Source organism: Crassostrea angulata, chromosome 1, assembly GCF_025612915.1.
Source record: "Crassostrea angulata isolate pt1a10 chromosome 1, ASM2561291v2, whole genome shotgun sequence".
NCBI lineage: Eukaryota > Metazoa > Mollusca > Bivalvia > Ostreida > Ostreidae > Magallana > Magallana angulata.
The window spans coordinates 41,568,638-41,590,923 of record NC_069111.1 but is presented as its reverse complement, the minus strand read 5'-3'; the positions used below and the strand labels follow the sequence as shown (position 1 = coordinate 41,590,923).

The 22,286-nt window shown below is 32.5% G+C and overlaps 1 protein-coding gene across 6 annotated transcripts; it reads right to left on the bottom strand.

The window, feature by feature from the left end:
- Positions 1-301: 301 nt before the first annotated feature.
- LOC128182021 (programmed cell death 6-interacting protein-like) lies at positions 302-17,850 on the bottom strand. Of its 6 annotated transcripts, XM_052850620.1 has the most exons (19): positions 17,632-17,850; positions 12,982-13,036; positions 12,708-12,777; positions 12,217-12,344; positions 11,632-11,785; positions 10,833-10,942; positions 10,356-10,472; positions 9,795-10,020; positions 9,245-9,368; positions 8,880-9,057; positions 8,056-8,277; positions 7,509-7,668; positions 6,969-7,117; positions 6,251-6,385; positions 5,571-5,739; positions 4,830-5,039; positions 3,773-3,823; positions 2,427-2,483; positions 302-2,132 (listed from the first exon to the last, which is right to left on the bottom strand). In XM_052850620.1, the coding sequence occupies exons 1-19, from the start codon at positions 17,832-17,834 to the stop codon at positions 1,864-1,866; spliced, it is 2,787 nt and encodes a 928-aa protein (XP_052706580.1). In that variant the 5' UTR covers positions 17,835-17,850; the 3' UTR covers positions 302-1,863. The 6 variants fall into 6 exon arrangements, with proteins under 6 accessions (XP_052706580.1, XP_052706597.1, XP_052706589.1 ...); XM_052850637.1 differs by lacking the exon at positions 2,427-2,483; XM_052850629.1 differs by lacking the exon at positions 3,773-3,823.
- Positions 17,851-22,286: the final 4,436 nt, after the last annotated feature.

Sequence of the window (22,286 nt, the reverse complement as noted above, 5' to 3'; positions counted from 1 at the left end):
TGTAACATAAAGGTCCATGTATGGCTTCTCTTTTGCCTTGGGAATATGTTACAAAGATCTAAGCTCTTCCCATACTTGTCTGTAAATTCTGAATATTACAGTTACTTCATTTGTATTTTTACAACAACAAAAAACTTCGCAAGTACACAATTTAAATGAAATGAAACTCTTGGCTGGTTTCCATATTTGGAAGACCCTTGAATTTACCCACATCTATTCAATTCTTTAACCCAGCAATGCAATGTTGTAACAAATCAATCTTAGCTCATTACCGAAAAAAAAATAACTAAACAATACAAGCCATACTTTGACACCAGCAGCTGTCTTATACCAGCAAACTGTGATGTAACAATTAATTAAAACATACCATTACCATAATTCTCCACATTCAATTCTTATTTTTCAACACTCTGCACTTGCAATATTTGTTCACTATAAGCATGCGAGACAAATACAGGTAGACTAGAAGTAAAACTATTTATAGATTACTTCTTATTTGCTTTCTTCTCCTGCATCAACTGCTCAATAAAAATAAACAAGTTGTTATGTAAACTGTTATGATTATTGTATTTGTTGAATCAATACCAGAAAATTTGTATCTCAAGTGGGTTCAGCAATAAAAAACTTTTAGTGGTGCATCATAATTGAATAAAGTATAGCATTTTAAAACTTAAAGAAAAGCATATTAAATCATATGCCATCTTGCCAAAATACACATGTAATGTATAAAAGACACAACAAGCATTAATTCATCATGATACACACAAAATTAACCCAAATCAGTTGCAATAAATCATATCGCATTCAACTTTACCGAAAGTTATTTAGGATAAACAATTATGGTACCTATAATAAAAATTCTCAAAATTGAAAGTCTTCTTAGATAAGATTTTAACATCAATAAACAAAATTAAAATTGAGAAATGCTATGATTGTAATCAAAATGAGTGGAGAAAGGAAACATTTCAATAGTGATCTTGTGCAGGTACATCTGCATGAATGGACAAATTATCAGGGAAATATTAAGCATTATATACAGCTTCTGAGCATGTATATGTTCTCTTCTTGTACCTAACATTCTGAAATTAGAACAATAGTTAAAAGGAATATACATGTATTTAAATATCTTAAGAATGATTTTCCCATTCTATGGATCTACATCTCTTGGTATAGTGGAATTCTTTTGGAATCTACCTATGTATGTCATCAGTACTAATGAGTACTTAATACATCACCTTCACATTGCTACATGTAAGTATACTTTAACACAGGAAATCTACATGTATATATAGACAAGGAAGGCAGGATTGGGACACCAGCCTAATCCACATATCAGAAATCATCAAGGAGACCACGCAGTTTTCTCCCCACACATTCCATTCATACTTGTGTCCCATACTGCATACAATAAAACTTGTATCACTCTTACTTCTCCGATACTGATATGACAAAGCTGTTTTATACAAAATGTATATGCATGTATAATTGCATGTGCAGATTCTTTAAATAGTTAATCTTATTTAATGATACAGTGTTGTCAATATTCCTAAAATTATGCTGTTTGTACAACGGAACTCAAAATTTGCAGATTACATGTACATGTATTTATCAGATCGTACATGCATCAGTACTAAAATAAACACCTTTCAATGGACTGAAATTACTTAGCAATCATTTCTTAAAATAAACCCAAGTCAAAGTATCTATAAATAAATCAGAAATTATCACATGTTTAAGATAACAGCAAATAGCACAGTAACACCATTTTATCAAGGAAAATCCTTTCCTGGTCTACTCTATCACTTGATATACTGTTAGTCAGAAGTTGATGTACTGGTACATCTATCAACTAGAGCACATTGTTTATCTCCACTGGTTTTGTTGGGGATACTGTTGTTGTGGATATCCTTGTTGTGGATACTGTTGCTGTTGTTGTGGATATCCTTGACCTGGATACTGTTGGGGATATCCCTGTTGTGGATAGCCTTGGTTGGGGAATCCCTGTTGTGGTTGCTGAGGATACTGCATATAGGGATTGTAAGGATTGAACCCAGATGGCATAGATGGCATTGGCATCCCCTGGTAACCTCCTCCAGCCTGGGGGTATGGGGCATTACCCCATGATGGCTGACCTATTCATTTAATTAAAAACAAATTAAAGGCATTTGTAAACAATTACAGTAGTATAATTTTTAATAAAATACTGAAAAGGATAGCTATTGCTTTAAATATAACAAATTATCTACATAAATGTATGTTTTGATGGTATAAAATACCAGTATACAATAAAATCTTTCTATTTCAGATGAACTAGTCACGTATACAATGCAATCTTCCTCTTCCTTGTCACAATGTGACTCATTGAGGTATAACTGTGCTGTCATTTTGTGGGACTTGGATTCTACAGATGTGTGTCATGTTTTTACCTGATCCTGCGTAGTTTTGGGAGGTGGGTTGGGAGGGAGGAGCAGAAGGATGGCTGCCTATTCATGTAAAAAAAAAAGAATCAGTCTGTCAGTCAAATGTAAACAACGGCCAATGTTTACACAGTACAATTCAGATAAAACTTTTTGCTTTAATATAAAGTTAAACATTTTATTAAAATGAAGGACATAAAGAATGTTTATGTACCTTACACATAATTAACTGATCAAGGAATCATTAATTATAATACGAAATTTACAAAGACTGTATGTCTACTTGACCTGTATTTCAAATGAATTTGAATACCAGTCATTGTGGTTTAATCAATATTTGTTATATACCAATTTCTGTGGACCTCAAAATGTTCAGTTGATTCACAGAAGAATTAAATGTTCATTGAAGTGTAATTTCTTTTAACATATTATGTATGGTATATTGATATGATCTCTGAAGACAAATTCACATATCCTTGAAATTGCAAATTTTACCAAATCCACAAAAAACTGATGCTCACAAATATTAATGAAACCATTGGAACTGATTAAAATTGAAGCTATTCAAAAATATCCATGTTTTAACACTGGCATATACATGTACAAGTACCTGGTACTTTTATTTTTTGATAGTGAATTTTAACTTCCTCCTAGCGGTTAGTTAAGACTATAAATTAACTTCCTTCAAATAAAAGCAAAAGATTTGTACAAACTTGAATTACCGGTACATAAGCTACAATGTATAAGTTTCCCAGAATGCATGCACGATAGCAAGCCATCCTTGGTAGCTCAGTGACAACATGTGTTTTGACAGATGGTATATACTAAGTAATACACAATGTGATACACTTTATAAATTACTTCCAGGAAAATTTCTGTATATATGTGTACATTAATATTACATTTGTTATGAAGCTAATTAAGGTAATTTAGACTCCATCACATGCGTATCAATCATGATCAGTTATAAGCCATTAAGTCTGTAACCTGTACAATACAGCAATTATTTCATTAATCATATTTTCATGATGAATTTGTTTTTTTTCCAATGAAAACATAATGATCAACTTTGCATTCTACAAAACTGTCAATTGTCTTGAGATTAGAAAACTCTGTGTAAATATCAATGGTTCAGTCAATAATACACGACTCAGTTGTCAAGGATATTAGTAGTGAAATGTGTAAGTGCGAAGAACTTTTTGCTTAGACAAGGGTGAATGGAAAAATATAGCAAGTGCTTAGACAAGAAGGAAAAGGAACACATATGGCAAGTGCCATAGATGTCATTATATAGGTTAATTAAGGGTTTGGATAGGATAGGATCTGACAGTGGATGCATTAAATTAAACTGGTACCTGTTGTGCTACTTGTGTTAGTAGTACTAGTTGGGGAACTGGTTTTTGGTCCTAATAACATAATTTGAATTAATATAGAAAATAAGCATTAAAAAGAACAATGAAAAAAATCACACACAAAAAATACCCCCAAAAAACAGCAAACAAAAAAACATCTTCCCAACTCAAGAGTTTCTGATCCGCTCCGCTCTACATCAGAAACCCTTGACTTGGGAAGATGACAAAAAACATATTCTATGAATGTTAATGATTTTCACTGAAATGAGTACCGGTATATAATATGTACATTATGTACACAATATCAATTAAGCTAGAAAATGTATTAAAAAAAAACCTTAAAAGTGAATTTCAAAAGATTAAAGAGTAAACTACCAGTATAAGGTATCCCACAGAACTGTCTCCTAAATTTTTGATGAAAAATCTAATAATTAGAATCTGTTCTCTAAAGAGTCAAGGCTGAAAAAGTTTGGGGCTTTCATACATACATACTAATGTACATATGTTTACCATCTATTAACATAGTTCTTGTTCTTTAATTAGGATAAAGCTACATTTAACAAGGAAACTTTTTCCAAGACTTTGAGTCAAGGGTTAGACACATCACCACAACCATCATGACATTTAATCCTTGACCTAAAAACCTGGGTTACATAATTGTAACATAAGGCGCAATAGGGTGAATCATTTCATTGTTACTTTTTAATATTTTGTATATCAAAACTGCCTATCTATACATGCTAGCTCTGGGGTAATTAATCATCATGCAGCAGTCTTTAAAAGCTACCATTCCAAATCCATTTTGATTTGCAGCATTTAATCTTCCACATGTATTTGATGGTAATATACCGTTACAATGAATTACAAATAATTTTGTGTTGAAGAGGACCAAGATAAAGATCTGGAAATTCCGGTATGAATTTATTAAAAGGCCAATGAATCCTCTTCCTTGTTTATGACATTAATTACTAAAGATGTTAAGAAATTAGGCTGCATATCAAACATTCTGTTTGCCAGAAAATGCAATACCATTATTTGACAAGGACATGAAGTTATTTACCCGACATATACTGTGGAGGAGCAGGGCCCCCTGTGTAGGAGTAAGCCCCTGCAGGAGGGGCCCCTGAGGGGGCACTGGAGTATGGCGGTGGCCCCGCCTGGGAGCTTGGAGCACCACTTGGTGTACTGGCCGTGGGTGGTGGGCCCGAGGAAGCAGTCGAGAACTGAGGTGGTGGTGGTCGAGCTGGTGGGGCTCGATTTTGAGTGGTAGCTAAAACAACCCACAGTATGAATAGTAAAAAAAAAATACAAACTCAATACAATAAAACACTCCTGTAGCGAAGTGCAAAGGGCATACAAAATTTGATTTGTTTTAAATATAATTTGTTATATGCAATATGTATTTTATAGATCTAAGGACTTTGGGGAATAAAAATGATTTAGCTGTAAGTGTGAATTTACTGAAAGCATTTTGGTATAACCAGTGTTTTACTGTAATATATAACATCACAGTGCAAAATGAAAGGATGGAAATAAATGAGGTGTTGTAAAATGAGGAGCATGTTTGCAAGGATATTATTCAGGGACTATTCAAGTATTATTATTTCACAAATTATTTTGTTCTTCAGTCTTTTTGATACAAAACTGTAAAATCAGCAATAATAATATTTTCTGGCCAATATTCTGCAAACACATGCTACTCATTTACCAAACAACAGATACAATAAAAAAATCTACAATGTCTAAAACCAACAAAAAAGTAGCAAATTGAAAAAAGTCTACAAAATGGAGGAGACCTCACCTGTAGGGTTTTGGTAGCTGGGAGGGGGAGGGGCAGGGCCTGTGGGCTGGTTGGCAATAGACTTCTGTAGGTCAGCCATCAACTCATCCTTCTCCGTCTTTCGTGCGAAACAGAAGTCAGATATCTTGTTCTGTAGACGAACTAGTAGTGGTGTCAAATCATTGTAGAACTGAAAATAAGTTTATGTTTAGGAGTCATACTATTATATAGATCTGATATAATATCATTTTTGCCTTTGTCTTTGAAATTATAGAGAGATATACTTGTAGCTTCTAAATCAATAATGCTTCTAATACAAGCCTACTTTTATCCCAGATGCCATCTGATAGTTCTAACATATCATATGGTAGGCAATTAAAAAAGTTTTTAACCACATGTCCGTTAGAAAATATGCAAGAATAAGATTTATAGGTATATGTATGTGAAATGGTTAAAAATTAAATATAGCATCTTGAAATTGAGGAACCATAAGAATTAATTCATAATTTCAGGATTTGCTTTTTCTCTACTGGTGTGTTTTTAAGGACATATAACATGACTAGTACATGTATTACTAGTACAATGTATCTTACTGGTACCTTAACTATTGCTACTAATATTTTACAAATTTAACTGGTATTTTTTTTTTCAAGTGTTACTGGCATTTTTACATTTGTAACTGGTATATTACAATGGTTTACCTTGGTCCCCTCCTCTAAGTTATTCTTCAGTTCCATAAACATATCGAAGCCTGCAGCCAGATCCTTCAACATGGCCTCACGCTGTGCTCCACTTTGATCGGAAGCTTTGGCTTGACAGAACTCCATATTAGTTGTCTGTAAAGAGAAATAACTCCAGCATTTCAACCACATCAGAGTGCAAAATAATTACAAACGCTCAAATGCTTTTCTCTTTCAAAAAAAAAAAAAATACACAGCTATGTACAAAATAAAGTTTCTGAAAAATAATAATTGTTCAAAATATAAGTTTGAAAAATACTGATAATACTTAATAAAATACACTTTGTACATGCATATACATGTACTGTCAAAAAGAATTATCATAGGTTTTTTTTTTCAAGTCGGACAATTGAAATGTATCCAGATATTGCTTACAGTTTTTTTTAAATATCATTAACCTGTCTGTTCTCTATCATTTTGAGTGAACAACAATTGACCTTTTAACAAAAATTTTAGAATATTATATAACTTGGAAACATGTATTTTATTTTGATTTGAAAAGGGGAATAACTCAGATTTATTTTTTTTCTTTAAATTGAAAAAAAGAGCTATTCCCCTTTTCAATATGGTACTTAAATCAATTCCTGCAGCAGCATTTTATAGTGAGAATTTCAGAAACTGAACATTCATGAGTTTGGATTCTTCATACTCTGATATACAGTTTTTGTCTAATGTTTACCTGAACTTGTGACATCACAGAGTCCTGCTTTTGTAGACTTTCATTCACTTGTTGTCGTAATGGTCCATAAATTCGGTCTAATTCACTTGCTGATAACATTTCTTCATTTATTGCACCATCTGATGCTAATGCAGAGAAAAACTTGCTTGCTTCAAAAGAAAATGACATGCAGATTAAATTAAGCAATTAGCATAAAAGCATCTGTACAAATTATTTAGTTTTGACAATATAGAATTTTTTAAAAAGTGACCTAAATTTTTTTGTTATGTTTTGAAAATGAATATGAGTTTGATGCATCTAAAAAGTTTCTTGATTCTATACATTAGAATTTAAAGAGTGAAAACTGCATAAATATGATTTCACCATTTTTTTAAAAATAAAAATTGATGACACCATGTTGATCAAACTGCATGGAAAATATAAAGGTGTGCATTACTCAATAGCTCAGAATATTCCAGTGTAGTTAGAAAACCTTTGATGTTTAAAACAATTACCGTAGTAACAGACATTTACAACACTCTACATGATATTTTTACTTACTCATATCAAACTTGGCCTCTTTGAATTCATTTTCTATGACTTCTCTCTCTGCCTTAATAGTCTCTACTTCCTCCATCAACTTGCGAAGTTTCTGCACCACCCCACTGCTCTCTGAGGCATGTGCTCCACCACCGGAAGGGAGGGCCTTTTCTATTTCTCCCTGAAAACAACAAATAGATATTAAGTGTTCTACAAATCAAAAGGACAATAAATCTTTGTGGGACTTACTACCTACATTTGCATATACACAAAGACATTCACACACGCATGCACAAGAAAAATTCATGGTGTATCAGAATATCTTTCTTTTGAGGGAAAAAACACTAAAGAAATTATTTCCAGTATAAGTAAATGCCACATTAGCTTGTATTAAACAACAACAAAGATTCCCTGATAAGCGTAAATATCCTTATTGGCAATATACATGGGAAGTAACTTTCATGTCAGTACAACCATTATCAAGACAGATGTAAGGTTGGAACATCTGTATGGAACCTCTTTAATAGCAAGAAGGTACTATACTATACTATACTTCAATGACACTTACAGGTGATTTTGACAGTAAGTCTATAGCTTGTTTGTGCTTCTGGAATTTTTCCTGTACGATGCGATCGGCGTTGATTGCTGTGTCCAGGATCTGTTTGTACTTCATACTCTCATCTCTCATTGGCTGCGTCAGCTTGTCGGACGGAGTACGTGACCACCTCTCTTTGAACTGTTCTCGGAGCTGTTTGTCTGATGCTGCCTCATCATCAACCATTTTAATGCACTAAGAAAATCAATTTCAAAATTTGTTTTAATGCATTTTAATGAGTGCAAGATGTCAGCTGTTCAGGCCATGCCGTCACCAACTTTCCTCAAGTTAATACTTAGCCTCAAATCTGAGTTTGACCTCAAATTAATGCACTTTCCTTAAATAAGGATTTGAGTTGAGGACTGAGTTGAATGATTTGAAAATTTTGGTGACGGTGGGACCAGATGAATACATTGAAAATCTCATTGATATTCATAACCATATGGACATTATTTCTAAATGAGCAACTACTACGTACCATTATCAATTATACTGAATTTACCATGAGTTTAAAGATAATTAACCTATCATTGAAAAATATCTATGAAAACTATAAACTATACAAACTAGCCTGGGAACATGAAGATACATATGTATACAAGGTCAGATCAACTTCAACACAATGTATAAAATTTGATAACACCTAAGTTCTTGACATTACATTTAAAAAATACTTCTTTATTACTGGTGTCTGATATCTTTGTAAATTCTATAACTAAGATTTCCATGCCCAAATAATTAAATGAAGGAAATTTCTCTAACAACATTTCAAATGTACAAAAACTGATTTCTTGTACCTCATTAAGGATTTCTCTATTCCTCTGCAATAACTCTGGTAAATCATTCATTAGTTTATTAAGGAACTGAATTCCCCCTATATCTTTAATCTGCTGGGCTTTCTCTATCACTGACTGGGGAACTTTCTGACCAGACAAATCCTCCAAAGCTGCAGGCAGGTTTAGGGAAGCTAAAATACTGCAAAAAATTGAAACCATTGAAATGAAAAAAAAAAAAAAGGATTACTTTAATAATCGTGAAGGTTCAGCTGTGAACAAAACATTCCCACCTGTTCAAGAGCATTCTACAAAACATGCCCACCTGTCCATGAGTTTTCTACAAGACATTCTTACCTGTTCATAAGCATTCTACCAAAAATTCTCACCTGTTCATGAGCTGTGTCTGTTCTCGTAGCCGACCAATCTCAGTGTTAACAATTTGTGTTTTCCTGTTTTCAAAAGCACTCAAGGCTTCATACACGGGGATTGGAACAAGCTTCTCAAACAGATCTACAATGTCAAATATACATTTTTAGATAAAACCAATTGTGTTATTTTAAATCATTGTGTTAACATCTGTAATAAGCTTTCAAACTGGGACAGTAAATGTCATGACATTTCAGAGAGTAACAAAAACACCTTCCTTTTACTTTGTTTTACATGTACACTACATTTTTACTTAAAAAAATAACTGTTTACTTTTTACATTTGGCTGTGTATTTTAATTAGCATTTTTGGCAAAATGTAACTTCCACTAAATAAAGTACATCACCAAATGTCAAACATATGATGTATATTGATATAAATAGGTACATTCAGGAATGCACTAAATCAAATCCACACTAACCTGTTGAAAAATTAAATTTTTGCTAAATATCATACTTTCTAAATATAATACTTTTACAGTACCAAACAGTGACACAAACATAAGCAGACCTGTAAACTTTTCACTCATAGGTTTGGTGGGGAATGCTGTCGGTTTAGCAATAGCAGCCTTGCCGATGGCTGGTAAGGTCTTCAGGTCAGGAATCTTGTCGTGATAAATAAAGTCATTGTCTTTTCTGGCTGCCTGCAGCTCTCTCTGGATTCTTCCTTGCTCATTTTTGAAGGCAAATGCTGCTCCTCCCCTGGTCTGTGCAGCTGTCAGAAGCTCGTTGGCTTTCTGAATTACATAAAAAGTTCAGTCAGACTGTAACTTCAGGAATAATTTATTTACATTTGTTTTAGAGATATGCTTTTGAAGGAAAGATCATAATTATATTTGTCTTTTTGGCAATGAATTAACAAGATCCATAACAAGGTAACAACTGGCTCATGTTGATTAGTGTTCGCCATATCACATTAAACTGTTTTTTTTTCAAAATTTCAGAAGATGGTTTTACACATCACTTGTAACACTTCAAAAAATGTGCTTTTCACACTTAATACAATACAGCATTATAAAATGTTTTATATTCAATAAGTTCATATAAGTACATGTGTGTTAAAGACATGTACCTGTAAGTGAGCAATTTGTTCTCCATATGTCTTGTGTTGTTGGGCAACGGAGCCCTGATAGAACTCTGCCATGCCGTGGTACGCTGCTTGTTTACAGGCAACCAGTGGCAGCCAGTCCTGTAAATAAGTCACCACAGAATAGATTTACAGTATGAACATATCTCAAAGATATCTGTACTTGAAGTATAAACCTAGTACATTTGCTTGAAATGTGATACAAAGTATGTTCTCATAAGCAATGTACATATTTACTTTCATCAAAAAACCTAGTAAAAGTTAAACGCGAGGTGGGGTTTCCACTATGAGTCTTTTCTCAAAGTAAAGAATATAAAATACATCAAACTGAATTGATTTTAACTTGTATGAATTAGGTTTTACATATTTGCAATAACCTTCGTTTAATAACCTTTGTCTATAATAACATTAAGGGTCAAAGGGGAAATATCAATCCTTGTTCATTTCACCAATGGAACTGACCTTTGGCCACAGATCTTTGAGGGAAGCCAGCTGCATCAGCTTCATGGCATCACTGAAGAGCTCGGAGCACTGGTGGGCAATCTTAGCTACCATGGCCTCCTTCATCTTATCTGTAATCAAGTCAATCTTTAATAAAATATTTTTTTTAAAACGCATTCCTTGAAAATGTTTAAAGCAACATTCATTTTCTTTCCTTCCTCAGGAGAAAAAGCAAACTGATTGCCTGTGAATTTGCATACGACATGTTGCATACCTAAGCAGTTCATTTAATTTCCTTTTAATGCATAGACTTTACAATACAAATATATATTTGGTAAATAATAAAGTCATAGATGTACCAATTTTTTACCTCATTTTTTTTACCTCAATATTGTTACCTTAATTTGGACATACACTCTAAAGAATCTTTTTATTTTGCTGCAAAAATGTCCCATAATTATTTATTTTTCATGTAACCTAAACCCTTATGACAAGATTAAACAAAGAGTTTAATTCGACAAAAAAAAAAATTCTTACTATGGAATATATTAAGCAAACAGATTTTTTTTTACAGGATAACTGATATGTAATTTTGCTTACATGAGAGCTTTTCAATAGTGTTTCTTATAAAAAAAAATATCCAAAGAGAAGTTTGTAGATGAACCATATAGATTTTTTTCTGTCAATGAAGTAGTACCTTTACAATGAAAAAATCAGAACTGAAAATTGCAGTTCATATTGCAAGTAAGCAAGATTGATCCTGGGTTGTATAATACACAAACCAAGATCTAACACTTGTGGCACTGTCTGATGCCTTTACCTGCAGCAGCTTTTCTGTAGATAGCCTCCTGAGCCTGAGCCACCATGAGTGCACTCAGAGCATTGAGTGTGTCTGGACTCAAGTCAGGGGTGGGCTCCTGCTGAACATGTGAGAGGACAATGTCTTTGAGATGTCCAAATATACCTGCAGCCATCTGGAAAAATATGAAAACTCTTATCAAAATCACACACAAAAAATTCCTGAAAGTTATTCGATGTTTTTTTTTTTTTTTTTAGAAAAATGTTGAAATGGTAAAACTGTTCACAACTGTATTGCAACTGTTCACTGCAGTATTTTCTAAGAAAATCATATACCGAGTAAGCAGTATGTCTGTTACATGTCAATGGGTACAGTAGATTTTGATTTAATTAATGAATTAACACTACATGATTAATAGAGCCTTGGTCTTAACCTAGGGTGATGATCTTGTCAATGACTATTGTTTACGAAATGTAACAGAAGTAAAGATACGATTCCATGTTTACAGTGGACCTGAGACTGACACACATGACATCACATTTTGTACATATATTTTTGATTTCACTTTTCAATCCATAGGATTAGTAGATCTCAATGACTGTTTACCTGGAAATACTTGGCCGAGGTTTTAAGTCCTTCATCACTGTCATGGTTCTGAACCTCTGCTATCTGACTCTGGAGGGCAGCAATGTTAAACAGAATACACACCTTCTCATAAGCACCAGAGGCAATACCTACAGGAAACCATTACATCACAGATAAAATCACTGACGGACAGGTAAATTGTCTACCTTCTATATTCATCATATCAAAAGTCATGTCTATTATTGCTAATACCAAATCTAACTTTTTACACATCAGTTTACTATTTTTGTAATTAATAAGATTAATGAAGTTGTCTATATAAAAAGTTTAGAAAGAATCCTATTCTCATTCACTTGTTGATATTTCTAGAGACTATTAGTACTGTATTAAATAAATTTATACAATGTCAACATGTTAAACTCAACTCCATTGTTTTTTCTATTCACTATATTTACTGTTCACTCCTATCTATTGTTCACTCCTCAGAGACTTATAGACAGGTCGACACTCACCCAGAATCTGCTTTCCACCAAATAGGGATTCTTTGTCAAAAGCATTTCTCCACTTAAAATTAACTCGAATCTGAAAAAAGAGGATATATGACAAGTTAATGATTTCATTGAGTGCAAACAAATACTGATCTGATGTTAACAGAATTTAAGATTGTGTCATCGTCCCTTCCTAATTGTCCCCTCATTGGCCTATAAAAAAGATGACATCATGTATTACATGTACCGGTTATCAAACCTAAATTGAAGCTTCAATGTCTTTCATGAGGAAAGTTACCTGGTTTTCGGCTATTGGGAGTTTGTTTTCTATTGCACAAAGCTGGTCATAATACCTGTAAAAATAATAATGTACATAATAACATACCAGTGTATTTATTTACCACAGTACATACATATCAATAATAATCAATAACTAGACTCTTGTTGCAAAAGCAACAAAAAGGTCTTCCGTTTTGATATACATCAATCAATTTAACCGTAGACATTGCTTCTCTTACATAGAGAAAATAGTTAATATGATAAGTATGGTAAACGATACATCCAGACGGTACTTCCATGTAAAACAACGAGATTGAAAAAGAAATCAATTTTTGAAGTACTCTCTGTGACGACCGGAAGTAATGCCGAACTAAACAACACAGGTTACAAAGTTTGGTTGTTAAAAACATGATTAATTTGAATCCTTCCAGTGAAAACTGGAAGTGGCAGTTGAGAAAATAAAACCCACTAAACATATCATCAATCAAATGTCTATCATTCATGAAAGCTTTGTGTCTCATTCACCTCCAGTGACAAAAATCTTGCGGGCATCAAATTTGTAAAAGGGAAAGCTACATAGAGATATTTGAGATATCTCACCGGAAGGGACAGGTTTTTGAAAATTTAACATTATAAAGATGACACATCTAAAATTGTATACTGATATATTCATTCCATGTAAAAGAAATAAATAAAGGAAAAACATATTATTTGTAGTGCTTCCGGTGACAGCCGGAAGTTACGCCGAACAAAATAAAATAGTTTAAAAAAATGTACATATATAGGTCTATCATCCCACAAAGTTTGATTGTTCAAGTCGACATCGTTTATGAGATCTCGTCGAAATAAGGTTTTTTGTCTCGGGACAGGAAACGGACAAACGGAAGTGTTAAATGTAAATTGTATTAAATATTTCTTGTATAGTTGTCTTTTGTACATTATTGATCATCGAGCTCACTACAAATATCAAAGAAAAACAGTTAAACTGATAAAAAGTTCGATTTGTTTGAACTCCTCTTGTGTGGACCGGAAGTGACGGAAGACAAAATGAAACCGGTTAAACATATCTTCAATAAAATGTCTATCATCCATGAACGTTTTGCGCATGATCACTTATAGTTTCTGAGAACTCGTTTGTACAAAATGTGTTTCAAAAAAGCTACCTGAGATATTTGAGATATCTCAACGGAAGTAGAATTGTTTTGTTGATATAACATTGCATTGATAACTTATGTATAGATTTATACTTATATATCTATTCTATGGCAAAAGAATTAAATGCGTAAACATAGTTACTTTTGAAGAGCTTCCGGTGACGACCGGAAGTTACGCCGAACAAAACAGAATAGTCTAAACACATGTACATACATAGGTCTATCATCCTACAAAGTTTTATTGTTCAAGTTGTCACCGTTTATGAGATCTCATTGAAATAAGGCTTTTTGTCTCGGGACAGGAAACGGACAAACGGAAGTGCTTAATGTAAATTTTATTAATAATTTTTTGTATACTTGCCCTTTGCATTTTATTGTTCATCGAGCACATTACAGATATCAAAGACAAAAAGTTAAATTCATAAACAGCTCGATTTGTTTGAACTCTTCCTGTGTGGACCGGAAGTGACGGAAGACAAAATGAAACCGATTAAACACATCCTCAATCAAATGTCTATCATCCATAAAAGTCTTGTGCTTTGATCACTAATAGTTTTTGAGATCTCGCGTGTACAAAATGTGTTTCAAAAAAGCTACCTGAGATATTTGAGATATCTCACCGGAAGTGGAATTTTGTTGTTGATATAACATCGCAAAGATTACTTTTGTGTATATTTATGCTTAGATATTCATTCTATTGAAAAAGAATTTAATGCGTAAAAGTTGTTTATTTTGAAGTACTTCCGGTGACGACCGGAAGTTACGACGAACAAAACAAAATAGTTTAAACACATCTACAACTATAGGTCTATCATCCCACAAAGTTTGGATGTTTAAGTCTTTACCATTTTTGAGATCTCGAATGTACAAGCTTTTTCAACGCGGGACAGGAAACTGACGACCGGAAATGATTTTTGACAAAATGAAAAAAACGCCTCGAGATATTAACACATTCTATTAGTCCTGAAAATTTCAAGAAAATCTATCCAGCCATCTCTGAGAAATCTTGTGGACAAAAAAAGGGGAAAAAAAAAATAATAATAATAAAAAACCTTACAATCACTATAAGGTCTTCCGTTGGAAACGGAAGACCTTAAATATGAACAATGCATGAATGAATTCATGTGACATTGGACACGTTCAGTGCATGTGTATTGGTTATCTCATGTTACAAGTTTACGGTACATAAGAATGCATGGGCTTAATTATCAATAACTACATCACTCAGACCTTAAAGATAAAAAAATGAAGGAAATATAGAGGTTATTGTTTGTTTAACATATTTAAAAGCAAAACTCCTTGGTAAATAGTTACAAAATGTACCATAAATGTTTATAATGGAAATTGAAATAAAGATTAATATTGAAACATGAACAAGTCAAAAGTATATATCAATATTTTTGTCAATGACATAATTGTTTCAATTACTGGTATATATAACAGATTACAATATTATATGTTTGCAGACTTTTCCATTATATTTTTTATATGTCATTCTGTACCATTTCATATACCGGTACAAGTGTACTTAAAGAAGATATCTAGTGCTTTAAAATTATTAATGCAAGTGGATTTTTGTTCTCATGGACTATATAAGTTCTTTTCTGTACAAACTTTTTAAAAAATTTTATAACAGTAAATATTTTCAATTTTCATTTTACGATACTTGTCACAGTTAACATCCTTTGAGCTGAGTTGCTCCTATTTGTACATAGGTTGATCTTATGACTAGTACACATCCTGTACAATTACACTGCCTCAAATTAAAAATAGGTGTAGAATATACACTTCTTTTCCTTGAATGAAATGAAACATTCTGACAATTTTGAAATTAAGTTAAAACAGCTTTCTGAACATGAAATTCCTTTGACATCTTCATTAATATCTCCCTATGCATGGTGAGTGAAGTTTGACAATCTTTTGACAATCACCATTTTAAACACCTACATGATGACATTACACACCGACAGAAGACATATATCACCTAATTCTTCTGTAACAGCTAGTAACCTCCTCTTTGCTTTCTAGACAGGCTTATGATTAGCTATATTGATGGAATTGAATGTTTTAGAGCTATACTAATTAACTATGTTGTTTTACTGTTATTCATGGGAATTTAATGTTAAAATTCCCATTCCAAATAGTTCAAAGATTTAAAAAATGATAAGAAATAAAGGTGAAATTGTAGAAATAAGCTGATACACATGTACAAATTATTAGTGTAAAAGCTAGTCAATAATTAAAACTTGAATGTTTCATTTCAGCAATATTTTCAATTTTCTGGTGCCAATTTGTGTTCCATGTTGAATTACAGAATTAGTCCACCTATTTCACAATGCAACTAAACTCACTGTGTTTCAGTCATTGTGTTGATTTTAAGCTCATGCAATCAGATTTCAACACCTTGAATTTTGACATTCAATAATATTTCATTTATTATGAGTTTTCTGTGTATTCTAATAAACCCTGAATATTTGCAAAAAATCAAACAATAGGGGATTATCGAGACTTGGATATTCAAGCAGTCAATTTATCACTTTTGAACAGCTACCTATTTTCGCTGTTTTAAGATTGAAACTAATGATGAGGTGAAAAATGTTGAAAACCACTGTTCTGTCTTACTAAGTCTATAGTTCATAAGATAATAATGACTGTAGAGAAAGGAGCACAATTCTGGGGCCTATTTGTATGGGAACTGCTATGGTCTTCAGATCTTTTTGCCAGCTTATTTGTAGTTATACTAGTGTGCGACTTATTCTCACCGAGTACCATTTCTCACCTGATCATCGTTTAGTCAATTTTTGTATGCTAGTATAATTTTATGTGTTGGAAAAATTATGTAACAATACACAGGCAAGAAATAGTCCTTGGTGAGAAATGACTGAACCAGAATATGAAACTGGGCCCCATCTAGTCAGACTATGACTGAGCTATCTGGTGCCAACCTTCAAGCTGGTCGGAGCAACACATTCCCCCGCCCGCCCCCGTAATGATCCCATTTTCTACCCTCACAGGAATTAATCTGTCGGATCAAAAAGTTTCGGCAACACATGTCATGGGATATGAGAAATGATGGGGATGAAACAAATCAGTATTTGAACCAATTCTTTAGTCAGGTGCTCTACCAACGGAGCTACATGTATATGTATCAGATGCCAGCATTTATAGTCTGGTCTGACATCATAATATTCTATTCTGAACTGTCCAAAGAAATGTAACTTTAGGGATGTAATTTAATCTAATGAAAGGAATTTTTCACTCTGCTTAGCATTTGATAAAAACATGTATAATTGAGTATGATGATTTCTAGCATTTGATGAAAACACGGGACAGAGGATCAGAATCAGGGGCTCATGACTCATCAATATTGCAAAATACTCATTACTGATGTTTACATTGAAAGATTTTTTGAATTAAAAGAAGCCGTTAGTAAATTTACTATTGAAGTAAATGAACCACAAACACATTAGGTCCCATTCAATGAATAAATCAATAGTAAAGTTTGTAATACAAACCGGTATAGGACTTCCAGTGCTGATTCGTGCTTGTCAACAGATTTAGCGATCATTAAATTCCTTAATTTGCTAAACTCGTTGAGGGCATGGTTGTAGTCGTCTGGTTCTACTTGACTAAAAGTGTTTTGGATGAAACTTCTTAAAGGTTTTATCAATTCAACTTCCTGAGTTTGTTTCAGGGGAACTGCAAGGAACGTCGCCATCTTGGTAAATAGTATGTTTGGTCACATGGTTCCGCATTTAAAAATAGATATTTTAATGACGTCACAAACTGAGTCAGATTCTCCCGGTTTTTACTCATAAGGGGTGGATCTAACAGGCATATTGGGACCTTACGAAAAGTAGCTAGTAGAGGCCATTTAAACAAAGGAAAGAAACAAACTTTAATGGATAAACATCATTTTTTAGCAACCCAATCAACAATTCAAAAGTCTTGATTTACATTTTTCGTAGAAACATTTTTATTGACGAACTCAGCGTCAATTTATGCTATATATAAGACTTGAATTTGATTGAATTCATTGATTTTATTGAATTGAGCAGACAAAAAATTATGTATTTTAAGTTCTGATTGGCATAGGCCTTCATAGTGAGGGATTTTTTTTCATCTAATTTCCCGCGGTAACAGTACGTTCAAGTTCCCGCGTTTATTAATCTGTTGTGTTCGCGAACTGATTGTACAAAGTAATATATTTAAAAAAAAAAAAAAGGTTTACACAGTGCGTGTTGTGTTAAAAAGTGATTATTTCATCCACGTACACCATTCCAGAGTTTGCCTGAATAATAACCAGGTTTGTTCGGAGTTTGTCGCCCTTTAAACAACTGTTAAACAATGTTTGCACACATATGCTTCATATATATCATAATTATAAAAAAAAAAAATTTAACAACGATTGAAGAAAATTCTATTTGTCACTGGATATGACAACAATTTCTTTTTTTCTTTAAAAATAAATACGTCAATACATATAAATCTTTTTTTAATATCAGAATAGACTTAGATATTACGTATGTTTAACATTCACTTTCGGCCTGGACAATGGAAATATATCAGGCTCTTGGCAACAATAACATTTTTGCTTTCAGTCATAAATGATAAATTAATAATCGGTGTTTCTTTTGGATTAAACTACTGGTTGAATAAGTTTTAATAGTAGGTTGACAGAACCTTTTCCAAATCCTATTTATTAATTGAGTACATATTCAAATCATAATTAATTATGTGTAAAACAAAAAAAAAAGAATAATTTATTTACTCTTAATTTTAAAAAAATTCTATTGGCTTATGCATGTATGTCTTATGGATTACCTAAACCATTGAGAGAGAGAGAGAAAGAGAGATAGAAAGAGCATTTGTTATCAGTATACACGTATGTATAACATTTATTTCGATTCGAAAGTACATTTTTTAATAAAGGAGTTTTAAAAATTTTCATTTTTCTCATTTCCAAAATATTCTATAACTTAAACAAGAATATTAAGATATTAAAATAAGTACTATATATGATGACATTTTATATCAAATGTCATTAAACATGTAAATTTATAACTTTATGTATATATGTATACAACAACAACGTAAAAAGTGAGGAATTCTCAGATCTTCTAAAGTTATGTACAACAGTTTGGACACACTCCAAAATATACTTATTACCAATCATATACCGAAAAGATATTAATGCTAGCAAAGTGGATCAGGCAAATGCTGCAATCTATGCAGCTTGTCGTCAATACTCAAAAGTCACTGTTGCAGACCCATTCCAACCAACAGAAGACATGTACCATGATGATGTCCACCTGAACTTTAGAAAAGGCCTACCAGCCATTGTAAAACATTTAAAATTCGCTCTCAACATTGCTCGTGACAATGGAAATGGTCGTCGTCAATCTACCCTGGGCTCGGCGGGAGCCACCATGCGGCACAGCGGATCTCGGCCTGTGAGTAACACCAAATACGAGAACCCTCCTATGTTCCACTTCCATGGACACCCAGGCAGTGCACCGTGGTTTTTTCCGCCTGCGGATCCGTGGAGGGCGCCCTGGGCCATTCCCCAGTTCCAACGTTAAAATTGAATAACTGTTCAACTGCTTGAAACATGTTCTGTGGCTCATTTAGTACTGAATAACTTTGGAATATTATGATATTTTACTTGCTTTTGTTTTTAATATTAGCTACTTTCTAAAGCCTAAAAAAACACTGTACCAATTTAAAGGGAATATTATGATAATTTACTTGCTTTTGTTTTTAATATTAGCTACTTTCTAAAACCTAAAAAAAACACTGTACCAATTTACAAATAGACATATAATAAGTTTTCTTTTTTTCTTTATTTCTTTTTTTTATATTATCAGATATTACTAGTCTGAATACTATATAATGTCAACATTATAAATAACGGTTAAATTACATAAAACATTCTACAACTCAATTACTCATTTAGCACTGAACAACTTTGTAATACAGTGTATTATGATAATATGTTACTTGTTCTTGTTTTAGATGTAAGCTACTTTTGAAAACCTAAAAAAGCACTGTTCAAATTTACAAAATAGACATATATGTCCATTAAGATATATGTTTATTATCAGATAGCTAGTCTGATTACTGTATAATGTCAGCATTGTAAGGTATTGCTGAAGAATTTTTGTTATCCAAATTGTTGTACTACATATAATGTACTGAATTGTCCCATATAATTACGACATTTCATCACTCTGTTGATGACTTATTGAATACATCGTATATGATGCTTTAACTAATGTCTCTATCCACTATGAATTGTGGGTTTTCAGGAACAAGTAATTTTTTCTTTTTCTTTTTTATTCTATTTTAGTGTTAGCAAAGAATATTTGCTCAAAGATATGCATATACTTATTACAAAAAGTGTATTTTTCCAGTATCCCTTTTCATTTCAATTTAGTATGAAAAAATATTCAAAACACTCCAAACAGTGTAATGCAGATTTTCTGAAGTTGGGTATGTGGAATGTTGAAGGTCTATCAAATGAAAAAATCCAAGATCCTCATTTTCAAAAGCAATTGTCCCAATTTAACATAGCTAGTCTAGTCGAAACCTGGACAGGTGAAACAAACCAATTCAATGGATTTCCTAATCACCAATTAATTCATTCAAGTTTTAGGAAAAAACATAAAAAAGCTAGGCGTTATTCAGGCGGAATACATATCTATGCTAAAACAACAATTATAAATGGTATAAAACCAGTAAGTAATAATCATCCAGATATTTTATGGATCAAACTTGATAAAAGTTTTTTTAGATTACAAAGGGATATTTATCTTGGAGTTGTTTATATTTCTCCTAAATACTCTAACGGCAATGTAAACGACATTGAAGACATATATTCAATTCTGCTAAGTGATATTGTGAAATATAGTAAGTATGGTGATGTAATCATACAAGGTGACTTCAATGCGTACACCAATACCCAACCTGATTTTGTTATGTTTGATTTTGAACACACAAGTTCTGATGATGTTCTATATCAACCAGATAGAATTATGTCAAGAAATAATCTTGACCACAAACATATTAACAATAGTGGCAAATGCCTTTTGAACCTTTGTAAGGAATCTGGTTTACGAATTTTAAATGGTAGAACAACAGGTGACCTAACTGGTCAGCCAACTTGTATAACATATAACGGCTGTAGTCTTGTTGATTATTGTCTTGTATCTAAGGATATTCTGAATTCAGTAGGTTACTTTGAAGTTTTAGATTTTACATCCTTCTCAGACCATCGGCCTATATGTTGTGCAATATTTGACAGTTTTTGCTCAGAACCTTGCTCTGATAGATTAAATAATTTACAACCTATTCCCGGAAAATTTCTGTGGAACAATGATGCAATAGAATCATACACTAATAATATTCAAAGCAGTTTATTTCAAATTAAATTTTCTGAATTTATGAATAATGAATTTCTTGATTGTGAATCAATCTCAAAAGCCTTTAGCTCAATACTTGTTGAATGTGCAGGAATATCAACCAAATTTATTATGAAAACATCAAGAGGCAAACATAAAACAAGGAAAAAACCATGGTTCTCACAGTCATGCTCTGATCTTAGGAATACAGTTAAAAATTATGAGAAACTTGTAAACAAACACCCATTCAATGGTGAATACAGGAAAATGTTTTATACATATAAAGCAAAATACAGAAGACTATGTAAATTTGAGGAACAAAATTATAGAAACACAATTTGTAATGATATTTACAAAAATATTAACAATAATCCTAAATCATTTTGGGAATTATTGAACAAACTGGATAAATCTACCACAAGACAGGTTTCGTCTCATGAAGTTAATTCTGAAGAATTTTACCAATTTTTTACAAACCTCAATAAAGCTGACAACAATCTTAATGAGTTTCATAAAGATATATTAAAAAAATTTCATGCTATGAAAAATAAACTACACCATAGCAATTTCCTTGAACCAGAAATCACCATAAATGAAATTAAAACTGCCTTAAAATCTCTGAAAAATGGGAAAAGCTCATCTACAGATATGATAGCAAATGAGATGTTAAAACATGGAGGTTATTTAATGTTAAATTCTTTGGGAAAATTGTTTAATTTTATACTAAATTCTGGTACATTTCCTCAAAGCTGGAATGAGAGTTATTTAGT

Bases quoted from the DNA above. Each gene is read 5' to 3' on its own strand.
- LOC128182021 (XM_052850620.1), bottom strand. From the start codon at position 17,834: ATGGCGACGTTCCTTGCAGTTCCCCTGAAACAAACTCAGGAAGTTGAA. The intron at 13,037-17,631 runs GTTTGTATTACA...TTATTTTTACAG, and splicing joins GCACTGGAAGTCCTATACCG to GTATTATGACCAGCTTTGTG. The intron at 2,133-2,426 runs GTAAAAACATGA...TTAAATGAATAG, and splicing joins CCAAAACTACGCAGGATCAG to GTCAGCCATCATGGGGTAAT.